Source organism: Danio rerio, chromosome 20, assembly GCF_052040795.2.
Source record: "Danio rerio strain M-AB ecotype USA chromosome 20, GRCz13ab, whole genome shotgun sequence".
NCBI classification, from domain to species: Eukaryota; Metazoa; Chordata; class Actinopteri; order Cypriniformes; family Danionidae; genus Danio; species Danio rerio.
Genome location: NC_141040.1, coordinates 27,559,553 through 27,576,368, shown reverse-complemented (window position 1 = coordinate 27,576,368; position 16,816 = coordinate 27,559,553). Strand labels below are relative to the sequence as shown.

Genomic DNA, 16,816 nt, shown 5'->3' with positions numbered 1-16,816 from the left:
CTGTTATTTACCGTCTTTTATTTTTTTACGGTAAGTTTTTGTCATTTAACATCTGGCATTTTATGGTAAATTTCTGTTATTAAACATCTGTCATTTTACTTTTTTTTAGCACCCCAGCTGTAATTTATTTTCAGTGCATGGTGTCCTGGCCAAATTCCCTTTATACGCCCTTTACCAACCATGGCCTCCTAATCCTTACCATCCAATACATTGACTCTTATCACTCTCCATTCTACCTATAGCTGGTGTGTGTTAAGCGCACTGGTGCAGTTGTCCTGTGGCTGCTGTTGCATCATCCAATGCACATTGGTGGTGGTGTGGAGAGACAAGCGCTTTGGGTGTATGGGCATACACGATAAATATGCTATATACACACATTACATTTCATTACATTACATTCTTGACAAAAATAAAGAATATAACCCATTTAAAGTAACAGATTTCTATTTGAATACATTTTTAAATATGGTTTACTCCTGTAATAGCAAATTTCGAAAAACTTTGGAAAGCATATCTAAATGATTTCCGAAGGATCATATAACAGAACACAGGAGTAATGATACTGAATATACAGCTTTGCTATTACAGGAGTAAACCATATTTAAAAATTTATTTAAATAGAAATCCATTACTTTTAATTTAAAAATAAATAGAAATACAAACATCACAGCATTAAATTTAGCATTCACTGTAAAAATGGTCTTAAGCATTTTTGTTTTCTGATACAAATCAAAAATTGCGAAAAAAAGAAAATTGTTATAGCAAAAAAATTGAGTCTTGTTTTCTGAGCAACAAATGAGTACATTACATTACAATACAATACAAATGAGTATATTTCTAAAATTACTTTTCTTTTTGAATTGTCAAAAAATTGTTTTGCCCGGTATGACAGATATTCGTTGGATTTAATGAGAAACTTGTTTCATTTTGATCAGTTTTACAGAAAACAAGTTATCTTCAATCTTTCAATTTACAGTATGTTAATTAAGCGTCTTAAGATATTTGTAGATTTTGGACTGGAAAACTGAGGAAGAACATGACTTTTACAGAAAGATTAGTAGTTACGGTAGGCAAAGCTAATCAAGTTATTTTTAGAGAACATATTGATGTAGTGCCATTGAAGATTTTTAGATTTCTTTTTAACCTAGTTACATCTTACATTTACTTTTAGAAAACCCGCAAAACTACTCTGATTATCATCAGTGACAAATACAGTGATATATTTTTCTTTTCAGAATTTTATGATTATAAAAATACAGCATTCATTTCAAGTTTATGAACACTTTGGGTTAGGGCTGCACAACATATCGTTTCAGCATAGATATCGCAATGTGATCATTCACAATAATCACATTACGAATATATGCAATGCTGAGTCTGCATTATACTTGATCATTTTGCAAGTGTTTTTTTTGTTTTTTTGAGGCCTGTGACTCTAGGGTTTTAAAAGCATTCAGGCGTAAGAAATTGTAACTTCGACAAATTAACAACAATTAATTTTATCGAATTGTTTATAAAACAAAGACAGTATTAGTGCAGTATTATTTTACTTTTGATTGTTCAATTACTGTATAACTGAATACAGTTTGACTTCTCTGAAACAATAAAACACTTTATTTATTTAGTATCTTTTTCTATATTGAATTTGCTTGTAAATTGTTTATTATATTTTATGCACTCCTATCCCAATCAATCTAAAATAATAACTTCATCCCAAATAAATATTCAACTCTACTATTTATATCATAATATATAAGTAACAAAATAAAAAAAATATCACAATGTTAGATTTTTCCAACATTGTGCAGCCCTACTTTGGATCTATCAAAAGCATCCTCACTGAATTTCCATTTGTCCTTGACTTTTGAACAGTAGTGCATGTCAATAAAAGATTACCTTGCTCTGCATATACATGAATGGTTTTGCAGAGGCTTGATGTAATGAAAGCAAACACTATATGACTCAGGAAATCTGGCACAGACACAACTACTACACACACCCACAACAGTTTGTGGTTGTCTGAGAATGTGCGGGTGTTCTGTGATAAGGGGAAACCCCTACACACTTCCAGCCAACTCCTGTGACAGCTGCACGCCTGCTGATGATTGACAGCTCAACAGACCAATCAGGCTGAAGACAGAGGAAGAACGGCCCGAAAATAGATACTGGCAACTGATTTCAACTCAGCTGTTTCACATCCAAAGTGGAGCGTTTTACTGCCAAATACCCACACAGGCACATTCTTTAAGAAAAAAAGAAGAAGTTTTATTTCTCGGTACAAAGATATACATATTCTGACATGCAACCAAACGATAATGCTTGCAAGTTATTTTTACAATTCTGTACACTTTCAAGTAGCACATTCTGCCAGCTAAAATGAGCAATTCGTCCCGTTAGAGGTGAGTCTGCATACAACATGCGCAGTTTATAAACGCTTCTAAAGGGATAGCTCATCCAAAAAAACTAAATAAATCACTATTTATGTTTGTTTTTTTGTCCATACAATAAATGTAAATGGGGACCAGTGTTGTTTTAATCCTTATTCTTATCATTGTATGTGCAAAAATTGTAAACATTCTTCAAAATATCTACTTTCACAATAATAATAATAATAATTCCAGTAAACAATATTAGATGATGATTATTATTATTATTTGGGTGAACAATCTCTTTACTAAAGCCAACAAGTGTGTTAAAACACTGGATATATGCATAGTAAATCTACCCAAGCTCCCTAAATAAAAGCCAAATCTGGACCTAATGAATTAAGCCTCATCGAATCGGGTAGAAATCTTGAATAAGGCAAAATAATTTCTGAGGATATCGAGTAAACAATGTGTAAAAAGTAGAAAAAGAGCTTTCAGAAAAGATTTGAGAAGACTGGTATTTTTAGACTAGCAGTTAAGACTGGTCTGTTGTCTGAGGTAGACAGCTGGTTAAAAACCGGCTGCCCGTTGTGTGCGAGCACCTGATATTGGGCAGATAATTGACCTCCGTCCCCCTGAACTAGACCTCCCTGGCCAGTCTAGAGCCTTAAAAAGCAGTTTCCAGGGCTTCAGCTGTTGTGAATACAGCCTGAGCAGCATTTTCACACACACAGTCTGTCATCAGCTATAGGAAGACACGCATGTACATCTCTGTCCGGGACGTCCTACCTCTCGCCTGCTAACACTCGGCTACGCTTTGGTTAAATATTATTATCCACAGCACATTTATATGCACAAAATTTACAGAGCAGTGCTTCGGTTGCTTGGGATATGGAAGTAGAACTACGGTCAAGCGTGGACTCTAAACTGCCCATGCTTGAGTGGCCCATTTCCCCCTTTTCCCTCCCCTTTCCCCACATGCACCTCCTCGGCCTGTCAGAGTGCATCATGGGAACACTTCAGCCTGCCAGCAGATTGTCCAAGGCTGCCAACAGCACGGATGAATAACTTCTATTCATCATTATCTGAGAGAGAGAGAGAGAGAGAGAAAGAGAGAGAGATAGAGAGAGGGAGAGAGATAGAGAGAGGGAGAGAGAGAGAAACAGAGGAACTGTTATGGAATGATCAACTCTGTCGCGAGGCTGAGATCTGAAGAAAACTTCCGGACTTTTTTCCTGATGTCAGAGGTCACAATAAAGTGAATAATCAGGAGTTAGCCTTGAGCACACAGTGTAAATGGCAGGAATACCCTCACATCGGTCAGAGGCTGCTGCTGAATACACAAGCAGACATATGTTTGTGTCTGAACCCAGATGATGTGATCTGACCCAGATGCCCTGGGACTGCTCAGAGGCGTAAACACGGAGCATCTAGTGCCGCATGCATCTACGGCAAGACCAGGCACTGCTAGTTACAGATAATCAGTTTGATTCTTACTAATTAGTGAATGGCAAAACACATTAAATCTGAACTGAGAAAGGATTTTGCTTCCATGTATTTTTTTAACTTATATTAAATGCCATGTGGAGTATTATTTTTAATGAGAATAATATTAAATAGTATTAAAAGATGCTCTATAAATAATTTTCAAATATATACCATATTAAAAATCATATGAAAGATGTTAAACATGAGCAAGAAAATTTTCACAGTATGTCTGATAATATTTTTTCTTCTGGAGAAAGTCTTATTTGTTTTATTTCACCAAGAAAAAAAGCCGTTTTTAAATTAAAAAAAAAAACATTTTAAGGACAAAATGATTAGCCCCTTTAACTAAATTTTTTCAATAGTCAACAGAACAAACCATCATTACACAATAACTTGCCTAATTACTCTAACCTGCCTAGTTAACCTAATTAACCTAATAAAGCCTTTAAATACCACTTTAAGCTGTATAGAAGTGTCTTGAAAAATATCTAGTCAAATATTATTTACTGTCATCATGACAAAGATAAAATAATTCAGCTATTAGAGATGAGTTATTAAAACTATGATGTTTAAAAATGTGTTGAAAAACACATCTCTGGTAAGCAGAAATTGGGGAAAAAATAAATAAAATATTATAATTCATATAAATGCAATATGTAAATCACTTATTAATAATAATAATATTAATAATAATTCTAATAATAATAATAATATCTGGGCACTCAATTAATATTATTCAGTGCTTCCCACAGGTTTGAAATATACTTGTAGCAGTAGCCGGATTAAAACACACCTTTTATCTACAGCACATAAATTGTTAACTATATGCAACAAACAAAACATAATTTGATTAATAATTTTAACACTATTTTTTTATTATTATCTGTTATAAATATTTTCTAATCAATGGGTTAAAGTAAAAAATAAATAATTTTTTTTTCTCTTTTATTCTATTCAGTAGCCATGTGCACCCACTTACAGGTCAAATCTGGCTCTATCTCTCATTTAAGTTTAGGTTGCTTTATTGGCATGACATTTTGTACAGTAATGCTAAAGCATTTTAGATGTATAAAATGTGTAATATATTGACCTCATCAAATCAATAAAATATACAGCAAATAAGAAATATATGACAGAAAAAATTATAAAAACAGACATTATCTCTAAAAATTATAATAATTACAAAAAATAAAATGTGTAGATTATTTAAATAAGTTGTTTAAATAAGTAAATGAGTTGATTGCCCATTTCTAACGGTGTACAAATATTCTGCAGCCAATTTAGATTAATTAATTAATTAATATCTCTCTCGCTACTTTGCGCATAAAATTAACGACAGCTTAAAAAACACAAGCAAAATATAATCCCAGGCATTTTAGTAGATTTAGAAACCCTGGCCAGATGCAAAAAGTTGCAGATCTGTTGAGAGTTCTCGTGCACACAGAATGAGCAGTAAAAGAGAAAAGATTTTTCACTGCTTAATCGACCGCGGATGTTTATTTATTATAGGTGGATGAAAAAAAATGTAAAAGGATGATGATAATAATAGTAAAAAAATGTGTCACTAAATATACTTGGGGAGCCTTTAATATACCTGGGCAGCCTGCCCAAATAAAGTATATGTGTGGGATACACTGATTATCAATTTTAATTTGAATGGGTGTACTGGATATACTGGACACGTTGTGTGCAAACTGTTAATAACTTTTTTTTTTTTTTTTTTTTTTTACAAAGATCTGATATTTTGCTTTCTTGTAATTTAAAATAAATATACTGTCAATTAAGATATTATTTTGTCAAAAAAAAAATCATTAGTTGTGACTAGAAAAAAGAAAAATCAAGGAAATTGGTCATCTTTTTTTAACTAATAGTCATTTAATGGTCCAAATGACATCATTTCTATTTATATTAGGAATAAATGTCACCAGTCGTTTGCAGAAGTGCATAACTCTAAACTGTAAATCTAGAGAAACTAAGAATGCCCAAGTGCTTTATTTATGAATGAAATATAAAAAAAAATGATATATGAAAAGTGCTCATGTCATTTTATATAGCGCTTGATTATTTGCATTGAATGACATAATTGCTCACTTCTACACCCATTCATGTTATATTCCTCCACTGCTGACTGATCGACTGAATGAATTGCAGTCTGTATGAAGATATTCAGAAGAAATGGTGCATGAACACATCACAGAGTGAGAGTATGTATGTGTGTAAACACTTTACCTTCCTGGTAAGCTCCATCTGCCATCACCAAATGGAGGATTTTAGGATACAAGTGCTGGTGCTCAGTTCCCAAAATGTTTTGCACCATGCTGGAGCCCATTGCAATGTTTTCATCCTCATCCTCATGAATAGCCTAAATAAACACACAGAAATCACACAAATAAGGATCTAATGCTGGATAAAACCATACAAAATAAACTGTTTAAGCCTCCTTAAAAAGTCTTTCATAATTTACTTGCTTTCATGTTGCTACAAAATTGTATAGCTTTGGATAAATAAAGTAATTTGTCATAATCTTTTATGTTCCACAAAAAAAATGCAAATCAGACAGGATTGGAACAAAAGGAGGAGTAAACGAACAGGATTTTTGGCTGATCTATTCCTTTAAGTCGAGAGCTGCAGAGTCATTATCACCACAGGGTCTCTTAAGTTTTAGAGCAACTGACAGCAAAAAAAATGCAGCAAATTACAGCAGTTTATTGCACTTCCAGTGTGACAAACTATAAAAAAACATTACATTTAACATTCTTAAAGGTTAAAGATACCATCTGTATCTAATTCCCAGAATGTTCCCTATGGCTAAAAACAAAACTTAGCGTTTAAAATTTATGAGTGTCCTCATCTAGACGTGCACGTCTGCATTGTTATTGGTGGCGTTTGACCACTAAAGACATCTTAGATATTTCCGGATTTCCGCAACGCATTCATCTGGGCACAAAACCTCCGAATCCCACTGTAGACACACAGTAAGACTTGACATTTAATTCAGACCTTGATCTTGTTGTAGGCCTGGATGAAGTTCTCAAAGCCCATGGCCTGCTCTAGATGAAGCCGCAGCTCCTCCAGACGACTGAAGATGCTGTCCTGCTGTTCCAGCTCTTCGTCGTCCTCCTCCTCGCTGCCATCTGCACTCAAAAAAACAAGAAATCACACACTTCACACAGTGGGAGTGCATTGTTGTGGAATACTGGCTGATAATATGCTGATCCAAGTCAGGACTGAGAGTGTTATTTACCAGCATCCTTCCACACGCTGCAGTCACACAAAGCCATCAATCACCAGGCTTAATTAGACAGAGCCGTATCTTTAGCTCAATAAACACAATACTTGTTCACAGTTCTAGTCAGCTTAGCAATAAAGATTTGAACATGAGTTGTGTTTGGGAGGCAATTCCTCTATTGTCTTTGTGGATGCAGTTAGCAACTGTTCAGAGTTTGTTTTGAGCAATTATTGATGTAGTTGCGTTTCTGGATTGTGTCCTCAATTGTGATATTTTCATGGATGCTTTTGTACTGTTGTATTGTCTTTTTTAGACTTTTTTGCCGTTCACAGATTACATTGCATTTGGGGTGTGTTTGTCTACCAAGTTCAAAAGGTATGGTTTACTGCTGGCTGATTTAACAGATATGGTAAGTTTTGTGCTGTATTAGTTGCTGACTTTATAGCTGTTGCTCTGTTTTAGCATGCTGCATTGTTTTATTGGATATGGTATCAATGTCACTCCTCTCTCGAGCGTTTGAAGCTATTAATGTATTTTAGCTGGTCTACTGGGTTTCGATCTATTTGTGGGTTTGTTTTCTGATAATCGATCTGTAAGTGGAACTGTTTGTAGTGTTTAAGTGTCTACATGGGTATAACGCTGAAACACACAAAAAATTGTTGTTAAATCTTCCAGAATGTCAGACACCACAAACAAAAGTATAAAAAAATTAAAGGTTTAACTGTTTTGCTTCTATAGTGTGTGCACTACCTGACAAAAGTCTTCTCGCCTATTCATGTTTTAGGAACAACAAATAATAACTTGACTTCTAGTTGATCATTTATTATTAGAAGTGATTTGTATGGAAGGCAAAGGCCTCTAGATTATGCTTATTTTACCAAAAGAAAATATGATCATGTCTTGATTTTTAATTATTTAATTAGGACAGTAAGGTGTAGTTTTGCGTGGACAAAAGCCTTGTCACTTAATGTACAGTATAGAATATAGAGTCATGGTGCAATAGAAACAAAGTATGACTCCCATGAGCTTTGACGACTGCATCCATACAGTACATCTCTGCAATGACTCAAATAACTTATTAACAGTCATCTGGAATGGCAAAGAAAGCGTTTTTGTAGGACTCCCAGGGTTCATCAACATTCTTTAGACTCAATTTCAATGCATCCATCTTACACCAGACATGCTCAATCTTCATGTCTGGTGACTGGGCTGGCCAATCCTGGAGCACCTTGACCTACTTCACTTTCAGGAACTTTGATGTGGAGGCTGAAGTATGAGAAAGAGAGCTATCCTGCTGAAGAATTTGCCCTCTCCTATGGTTTGTAATGTAATGGGTATCACAAATGTCTTGATACCTCAGGCGGTTGATCTGCATCCACTCTGCAGATAACTTGCATGCCCCAATACTGAATGCAACCCCAAACCATGATTTTTCCTTCACCAAACTTGACTGATTTCTATCACCTTCTGCCACTTTTCCAAATGATCAACGAGAAGTCAAGTTATTATTGTTGCTTTTACAACTGGAATTAACGACAAAACTTTTGTCAGGTAGTGTAGACATCTGACGATAACCGTTTTCAAGATTTAACGTAGTTTGAAAAAGTCAAGGTTTTAAAACCGCTAACATTTTCTCTTTTACTGTTCCTACAGTATATGTAGATTTAATGCGTGTTTTTTACCACTATTTAGTTTTTTTTAGGGCATCTCCAGCAGAAAAGGACCCTCCACATCAAAAGCTTCTGGTCAGCCCATGATACAGGAAACATCTGAAAAACATCTTCCTTATGCACCGGCATCCAAGCATGCTATACACCTGAACAGTGCAGTTGCTTACTTTATATCCAAAAAAAGAGAAAGATATGCAAATATGCCTTTTCAAGATGTAAATAAATCTGTGCTTTTGAATTCAATAAAGATAGCAGAAGTCAATGATTTATTTTAATTATTTAGTCTGACACCTTTACTGTTTCAAAATATTTAAAAAAACATTTTTTTAAATAAAATATCTTGTGTTTAATGGGGATTTTTTTTTACCAAGACATTTAAACATAACATATTTCAGAGCAGTTTTCACAATACTTTGATACTGTAAACTGTGATATTTTTATACATTGTTATCATATCGTCAAGAATCTTATACCGGTTCATATCCAAGTGTGTGGTGCGCATCAATACAGAACAACACACGTCAAGAGATTTTTAAGCACCAAGATTTGAACAAGGTCTGTAATCTTAAAATAACTCTTGAGACATGAGAGTAAACATAGCGGACAAAGGGCAGGAATAAATTGCAATGATAGTGCTGTATAAACACTTATGTTGCCAGAAATTGATGCTGATCCTCCATCTCTGCTGTCCAAATGCTTTTGTGCAGTGCCATGAATGCATGCATTCTGCTTCCATCTTCTGTCAACTTGCATTCTGATTGGATATGGTTTAATTTCACCTGCTAATCTCCATATCATACATGCAGGGTTTCTCTCCACATATTGGAATTTCTGGTTGATAGTATTTAAAATGTTCAACATGTTGAATATTTAAGATTTGCTATTAGAGGGCCTCCAATTCTTCCGAGCAGCAGGTACGTGCACACATAGGGCTCAACCCTTTTTAGTCTTGGATAGATAGTGCCCTTCTTAAATGATCTGAAGTGCCCCCCGCGCAGAGTTTTCTCCACTGTGTCTATCATACATCAGCTGTGAGATCGCCGCTGACGCCTGCTGCTTATCAGTGTCATCTGTGAATGGCCAATCGCAACCGTTTTTGTTGAGGGTGTGACCAATCAAAGAGGTGTAAGAGAACTAGACAAGGACCAGAAATTGAGCTGGATATTTATATTTGTTTATATTATTTGCTTAATGCTCGTTTTGTTTAAAGATACAGTTTATATATCTGACTGTTTGTATTAAATGACAAAATTGTATTACAAATAATATATAAATATAAATATATTCATACATTTTAATACAAGAACTGCTGCGGTGAAGAAAATATAAAACTGTGTATGAAAAGCACGTCAATGCACCATGATGCACCGAAATATCGAATTGAACCGAATCGTGGCATGATAATCGTAACCAACCGAACCAAACCGAACCGTGAGGCTAGTGTAGGTTCACAGCTCTATTATAGTACTACACTTGTAGTTCAGTCTCTGAGCTCTGTAGTTGTGTTTACATTACCTGACTGCCACTCCTCATTGAGCTGTGCTTCACTGCTGTACTGCTCTTCATCATCTTCAAATTCCATTCCATTTGTGACTGGGCCTCCTGGCTCTTCTTCACCATGGCTAACATCCTCATCATCTTCAGCCATTCTATTAAAAGTCTCTTCCTCTGGGCTGCGTTTGTCATCACCAGCACTAGCTAACCCATTAAGACCAGCTGGCTCTTCATCGGCCGGGCTGCCATTAGATCCACCACCCTCATCCTCTTCTTCATCATCATCATCTTCACTGTGCTGCTCCTGAAGAAGCCTCTCCATAGATGCTCTGAGCTCTCTTAAATCGTCATCCTCATAGACACTGACAGAGAAAGAGACAGATAAGTGACACACTGTGTGTGCACACATACGCATATATTAGGTTGTGTGTGTGTGTGTGTGTGTGTGTGTGTGTGTGTGTGTGTGTGTGTGTGTGCGCGTCTTACTCCTCAGGTTCAGACTGCTCATCTGCTTTATCTTCCAGATCTTCAATTTCTAGGTTGCTGTCAGGAGCGGCTGCACCTTCAGGTCCTGTAGCATCACTAAACACCTTACTGAGGTCTGGTAAGGAGCACGTCCTTAGCATCTGATAAAAACACAAACACACACATACACAGTGATTCAATCATCACAAATCCGATATCCCCACAAGAAATTGAAAATAGCATTTTTCAAGGTCTTTTGAAACAGTATGTGTACGCACTCACAAGCATTTTATTTGGTACACCTGCTCAACTGCTTGTAAATGCAAGTATTTAATCGGCCAATCACACGAACAAGCAACTGCAGTCATTTAGACATGTAGATTTTGTTACGGTGATGTACCGAAGGTGATCTACAAACGTCAGAATTAAAAATCAAGATGATTTTGAATTTGGTGACATGGTTGTTGACACTAAATCACCTTGTATATTTATTCTGATCCACGGATATTTTCACATAGAACCATCTCTATGGTTTGCAGAAAATAAGAAACATACGAAACATTTGAATGGCACCTTTGTGGGCCTCACTGATGCCAGAGGACAATGGCCAGAGTAACTCAAGAGTAATTGGCAAGAGTAACTTAAATAAAAACTCATTGTAACCAAATGTCTGCAAAAAAAGAATCTCTGAACACGTTTAAGTGATCCAGAAGGTCACAGATTCGAGTCCTGGCACTGGCATGGTTTGTTAGTGGTGAGAATGAATGACCAGCTTTTATACCAATCTCAGTACCAAGGCTGAAGTTAGTCCCTTGAGCAAGGCACCAGGCCCTTATTTGCTCCCCAGGCAGCAATGCTTTGCCTCAAGATGTGTCTGTGTGTGTGTGTGTGTGTGTGTGTGCGCGCACTTGGATGAGTTAAATGCAGAGAACAAATTCTGAGTGTGGGTCACCAGACTTAGCCCCGTCACAACTTTCACTTTCATAAAAACAACAAACAGAGCCTACAGTTAACACTGAGTTGCCAAAATTAGACAACAAAAGGCATGAAAAAGATCTGGTATGATGAGTCTTGGCTTCTGCTGCAACATTTTCTTTGAATGGTATAGGTCATAATTTGGAATAAACTATATGGAAGCATGGATCCATCATGCACTGTATTGATTGTTCATGCTGGTAATAGTGAGGAGGACATTTCTTGACACAATTAGCCCCCTTCACATCAATAGATCACTGTTTAAATGCAACAGCCTACGTGAGTAGTGTTGCTGACCATCTTGTGATGCTATTCCAAGCAAGATAATGTCCCATCATGCCACACAGCTTACAATAACTTGACAATGGGTTAGCTACAGTGGAACAGTCCACATGCACAGTTTCAAATCAACACCTTTTGGATAGAGAAAGAGAGATGATCTTCAAGGATGTGCAATCTAGAAATCTGCAGTAAATGGGGTAATCCAACCTGCTAAACTTAAGGTGAACCTATTTAAGTAACTGGAAGGTGTATTATAACATTTCAAATGCTGTAAGCTGTAATACTTATATTCATGTAATCACAGCCATGAGCATGCAAATATGAGAGCAAACATTTAAGAGCTCATTTTGGTACTGAGCAAGAAGTTCAGCAAACATTGTGCTCTGGGGCAGCACCTGTGTCTCAGCATAGACAATAGGATCCTAATGTTAGACACAAGCATTTGAAGTTTATTTTTAACAACGTCCCTGTTCATTTCTGTTCGACCTCCACAATTTGCGCCGCACATTTCAGTATACATTGTTTTGTTAACCTGTCACAATGTAATGCAGGCTTTGCAAAGAGGTCGTCATTGAAGGATGAGGCAGAGCCAGCTATTTTATACCCGACAGCAAATTTAAATAAGCATTGTTTTTCATTTTATTTCATGAAAGTGGCAGAGGCAAAGGAGTCTCTATAAAGCAGCAAGATAAAATACAAAAGTATTGACTGCTGCTCTTTCAAAGACTTCCAAATAGTTAATTAGTCCTCCACTAAAGTCAGGGTTTTGGGCTAGATAATACAGTATATTCAAGCAACCAGGGCAATGTTCTGACAATGCAATTTAACCAGTGATAAAACTTATAAATCTTTTCAGTCAATGTGGATGTATATGTAATGTGTGTGTGTGTGTGTACATATATACATACATTTACATATACATATATGTAATATATATGTACTTCACTCAATATATAAATTTACATACTCACCGGCCACCTTAATAGTACTGGCCTGGGTTGGACCCCTATTGCCTTCAGAACTGCCTTAATTCTCTGTGGCATAGATTCAGCAAGGTATTAGAAATATTCCTCAGAGATTTTGGTCCATATTGACTAGATAGCATTACGCAGTTGCTGCAGATTTGTCGGCTGCACATCCATTGTGCGAATTTCCCCTTCCACCACATCCCAAAGGTATGTATATATTATAGGGTCCTAAATTTTTTTTATTCCCAAATTACATAATATGGTCCTTTAATCAACTTGAATTGGATAAAAAATTGCCCAAACACAATCTGAAGCCATTTAATCCTAATCGTGTTCAGGAATAAATAAAATAAAATAAATAAAAAACGTCGGCATTTAACACTCAGCAGGGACTTTGTCTCCACAGAGCAGGGGAAGGCTTTAATATCGGTGAAGTCATCTATCTCAACTACAGTCGTTACAGAGATGCACTGTGTTCTCACACTTGCACAGAGGAGTGCTAAACTACTGATTAAACAGACTGACAGTCTGCGCTGAGAAAGACAGCCTTCAGTGTGCGCGTGAGTGTGTGTGATCTGCTTGTCCAGTTGTCCAGAGGGCAGAGTGCAGGCGAGCCAAAAGGCCAAATGTGCGTGTAGTTTTGTGAAAGTGTGGGCGTGGGTGTGAATTTTAATGTGCTTTTGTGAGGGCAAAGAAAAGCATTTGTGTATGAGCTGCTGTGGGGTGGGCGAAAAAAGTACACAGGCCAGCGCAAAGTCCTTTTAGTTTACTGGCACATCAAGGATGTGGAAGAATCGCATTAATAACGCTCCACTCCGGAGCTCCAATACACACACATACACACTCAGCAGTCCTTACAGCACAGCAATGCCCTGAGGCACATCCACACTCATACATATGCCTATCCCTGCATGCACACACCATTATGTGCACACAAACACAAATTCCAGTCTGTGGGAATCAAATCACTCCAAACAAATACTCTGCAAGATGTACAAATCTGAGCTCCTCATCATTCGGTGCTAAGTGCTACACGCTATCAAAGACTTCCATCTGTTTCTTCTGCTATAATCCCATCTCTTTCCTCCTCAGTTTTTCTATAGCTCTTTCCAGAGTTTTCTTCCTTCTCTACTGTAAGATTCTGCTCTAATATGTGTGATGAATGGCAGGAGTGGGGTCCTCTATTAGGATACGCTGTAATAGTCTCATATCTATCAGTTAAGACTGACACAAATTTAAATTCTCTCACCGATTTACCATAAACTAAATATAAAACAATAACAACACTGCGGTAACACTTTTCATGCTACCATTAGATAACAGCTCATGCGGTAAGAAATAAGGACTTGTTACAGTATTCATCAACATGTTATGCTTAGTTAATAACATTAACATTAATAATTTACAATTAATCATATTATAGGCTTATTATAGGCGGTTATCAAAAATAATTTATATCATACAGAGTAGAGATGCACGGTTTACCGGTAGTACTGGTAGTATCACCATACTACGGCTCCAAAACACTGGCACGGCCACTGTAGTTTGTAAACAGTAGTATCGTCATTAATGGTTTATCTAAAAGAAGTTAATGTTGTGTGTGGAAAAGTCACTTAAATGTTCACACGTTTGTACAATAATAGACCATTTTATTTGAATAGTCTGTGGAACCTTTGAAGGTCATAAAACTGTAAAATTTGCACCTTTTGTAGTAGCCTATTTCACGTTTTTTTAATGCTTCAGTTCAAATGCACAAACTATTTAAAAGAATGACTCACAACGGGAAATTTTGAATTACTTTGGATTGTTACCTGATAAAAAAATTGATGAAAAATCCAAAATAGCAACAGGAAACATTGAAACAATTTTTGACCACTTCATATAGCCTGATTTTGTTGAAAAAAAAAGCTCTTTTGTAACAAATTTCATTCTGTATTATTTGTATCCTTATTTTAATTTTTTTTGTTGGTCATTTATCAACAAAATAAACAAAAAAAAATGAATAAATTTTAGGAGAAGTGAGGAGTAAATAATGCATTTTGCCCTCAAGGTATTTATAAATTACATTTATGTAGGCCTATTATAACAAAACTTTTTTTTTTACAATTTGAGTTATGAATTACAGTAACGCAATACTACTTGGTATCGTGATACCTCAGCTGCTATAGTATCATAATATTAATTAATGGTATTGCAACAACCCTAATATAGAGTATAACAGGAATCAGAGAGTAAATTCAATACTTTTTAAGAACTTTAAGACTCTTTCCATACATTTTAAGACCTTAAAACAACTTTAGGTTTCAACAGTAAAACACTGGCAAGATTTTTAACTTACAGCACATATGCTAATTATTTAATGTAAAAAAAAAAAACTAATCCAAAACTAAAACATTCGTATACTGAATAAAAATCAATTGAATCTAGCTAATTCAGCAGGTTGGCGCCTATAGAACTAATAGTATTGCATTGGTTACTGCAGTAAACAAAGCAGCAAGATGTCAAATCTAGCAGGACTTTATTGATTTTATGAACTACACAGCATCCTGACATTCACAGATTTAATTTATTATATAAAATGTATATAAATACATTACAAAATAGCATTTAAGATTTTTAAATACTTTTTAAGGGCCTTACATTTCTCTACATTGATTTATCAAATTTTAATATTTTTTAAGACCCTGCAGATACCCTGTAATAAAAGACCTAAACAAAATAAAATATATACATTACAAATAATAGCTGAAATAAATATAAATATTGAAATACTGAAACTGAAATAAAAAACTAAAATATGAACAATTAACCTATAATAAACCCTGTAAAGCATTTTACTATATGATAAACAATATTAAACATTATTACTAAATAACATGATAAATAATAATGACTAATTATACCTCTATTAAAATGGGAACGAGCGAAAACTAAAAATATCTAAATAAAAAGAATAATTCAAAATATAGTTACACATGATATCAGCACATGACACTTAAATAATACTAGTTGTTAATAAGGTTGATCTACGCATCTTGAAAATTCCTACAAGCTTTGTTAATTTATCATCTGACATTTCTGATGTTACACCAAGCTGTGCAGTTTATATGGCTAATGACTTTGACACTTTTATTTCAGATAAAGTAATAGTCTGTCAGCTCCTAACACCACAAATGCATGAACCACTAACAACCACCCACCCACAAGTCTCCAGGCTACAGGTCTATACATTTTCTTGTACCATCACACCACCTGCCCCCTTGACCCCATTTCTTCCCTTCTTCAAGAATATATGTGAATTTAGAACACATCACTCCACACCGGCACTTGCCTAACAAGTGATGGCTTGGGTAAGTCTTGGGTCTCTCTTCTCCAGCTCAGGTTTCTTCTTTCCTCTCCCAGAACAATGTGCCAGACAGTAATCAGTCAGGTTTTAAAAGCTGACATTCACAGGCTTGCTATCAGTCACTGAAGCCCTGCGGCTGGTGGGAGCAATGTCAGTCTTCAATCGACTGGACTTGTTTGCAGAAATCTGGGGTCTCATTTATAAACTGGGGTCTCACTTGCCATGCAAAAGCTGTGATTTAAAAAAAACTTGATGGGAGAAAGTGCGCAGCTCTAAGTAAACATTTAACTTAAATATTGACTTAATTGAACCCCTTTAAATCACCCTATGAGTCATAATCATTAAACCTTTCGATTTTGGGGTTTCCACCTGGATTTTGCCTACGCAAATTTAAAAGCTTCCCAAATCAACATGCAGACGTGCAAGTGCAAAAGTTTGGTATCATTTTAAAGAATACCCTCTGAATTTTCATAAAACAGCTTTGAAAGTGATTTAAAATAATTGTACATGTTGTCCGTTTTATAATAACCCCT

General features: G+C 35.7%; 1 protein-coding gene across 45 annotated transcripts in view; it reads right to left on the bottom strand.

Moving 5' to 3' along the window:
- Positions 1-2,243: 2,243 nt before the first annotated feature.
- nek1 (NIMA-related kinase 1) overlaps positions 2,244-16,816 on the bottom strand; it is a 42,319-nt gene continuing 27,746 nt past the window's right edge. For 35 of the 45 annotated variants that reach the window (XM_087298164.2, XM_087298166.2, XM_087298165.2 and 32 more), the window contains 5 exons: positions 10,734-10,873; positions 10,269-10,609; positions 6,855-6,988; positions 6,084-6,216; positions 2,244-3,451 (listed from right to left, as the gene is read on the bottom strand). In XM_087298164.2, coding sequence (XP_087154290.1) covers positions 3,438-3,451; positions 6,084-6,216; positions 6,855-6,988; positions 10,269-10,609; positions 10,734-10,873 — 762 coding nt within the window. In that variant the 3' untranslated portion in view covers positions 2,244-3,437. Of the gene's footprint in view, positions 3,452-6,083; positions 6,217-6,854; positions 7,066-10,101; positions 10,610-10,733; positions 10,874-16,816 lie in introns of all 45 variants that reach the window. The other 10 variants (XR_015518376.2, XR_015518377.2, XR_015518379.2 and 7 more) reach the window with 2 other exon arrangements.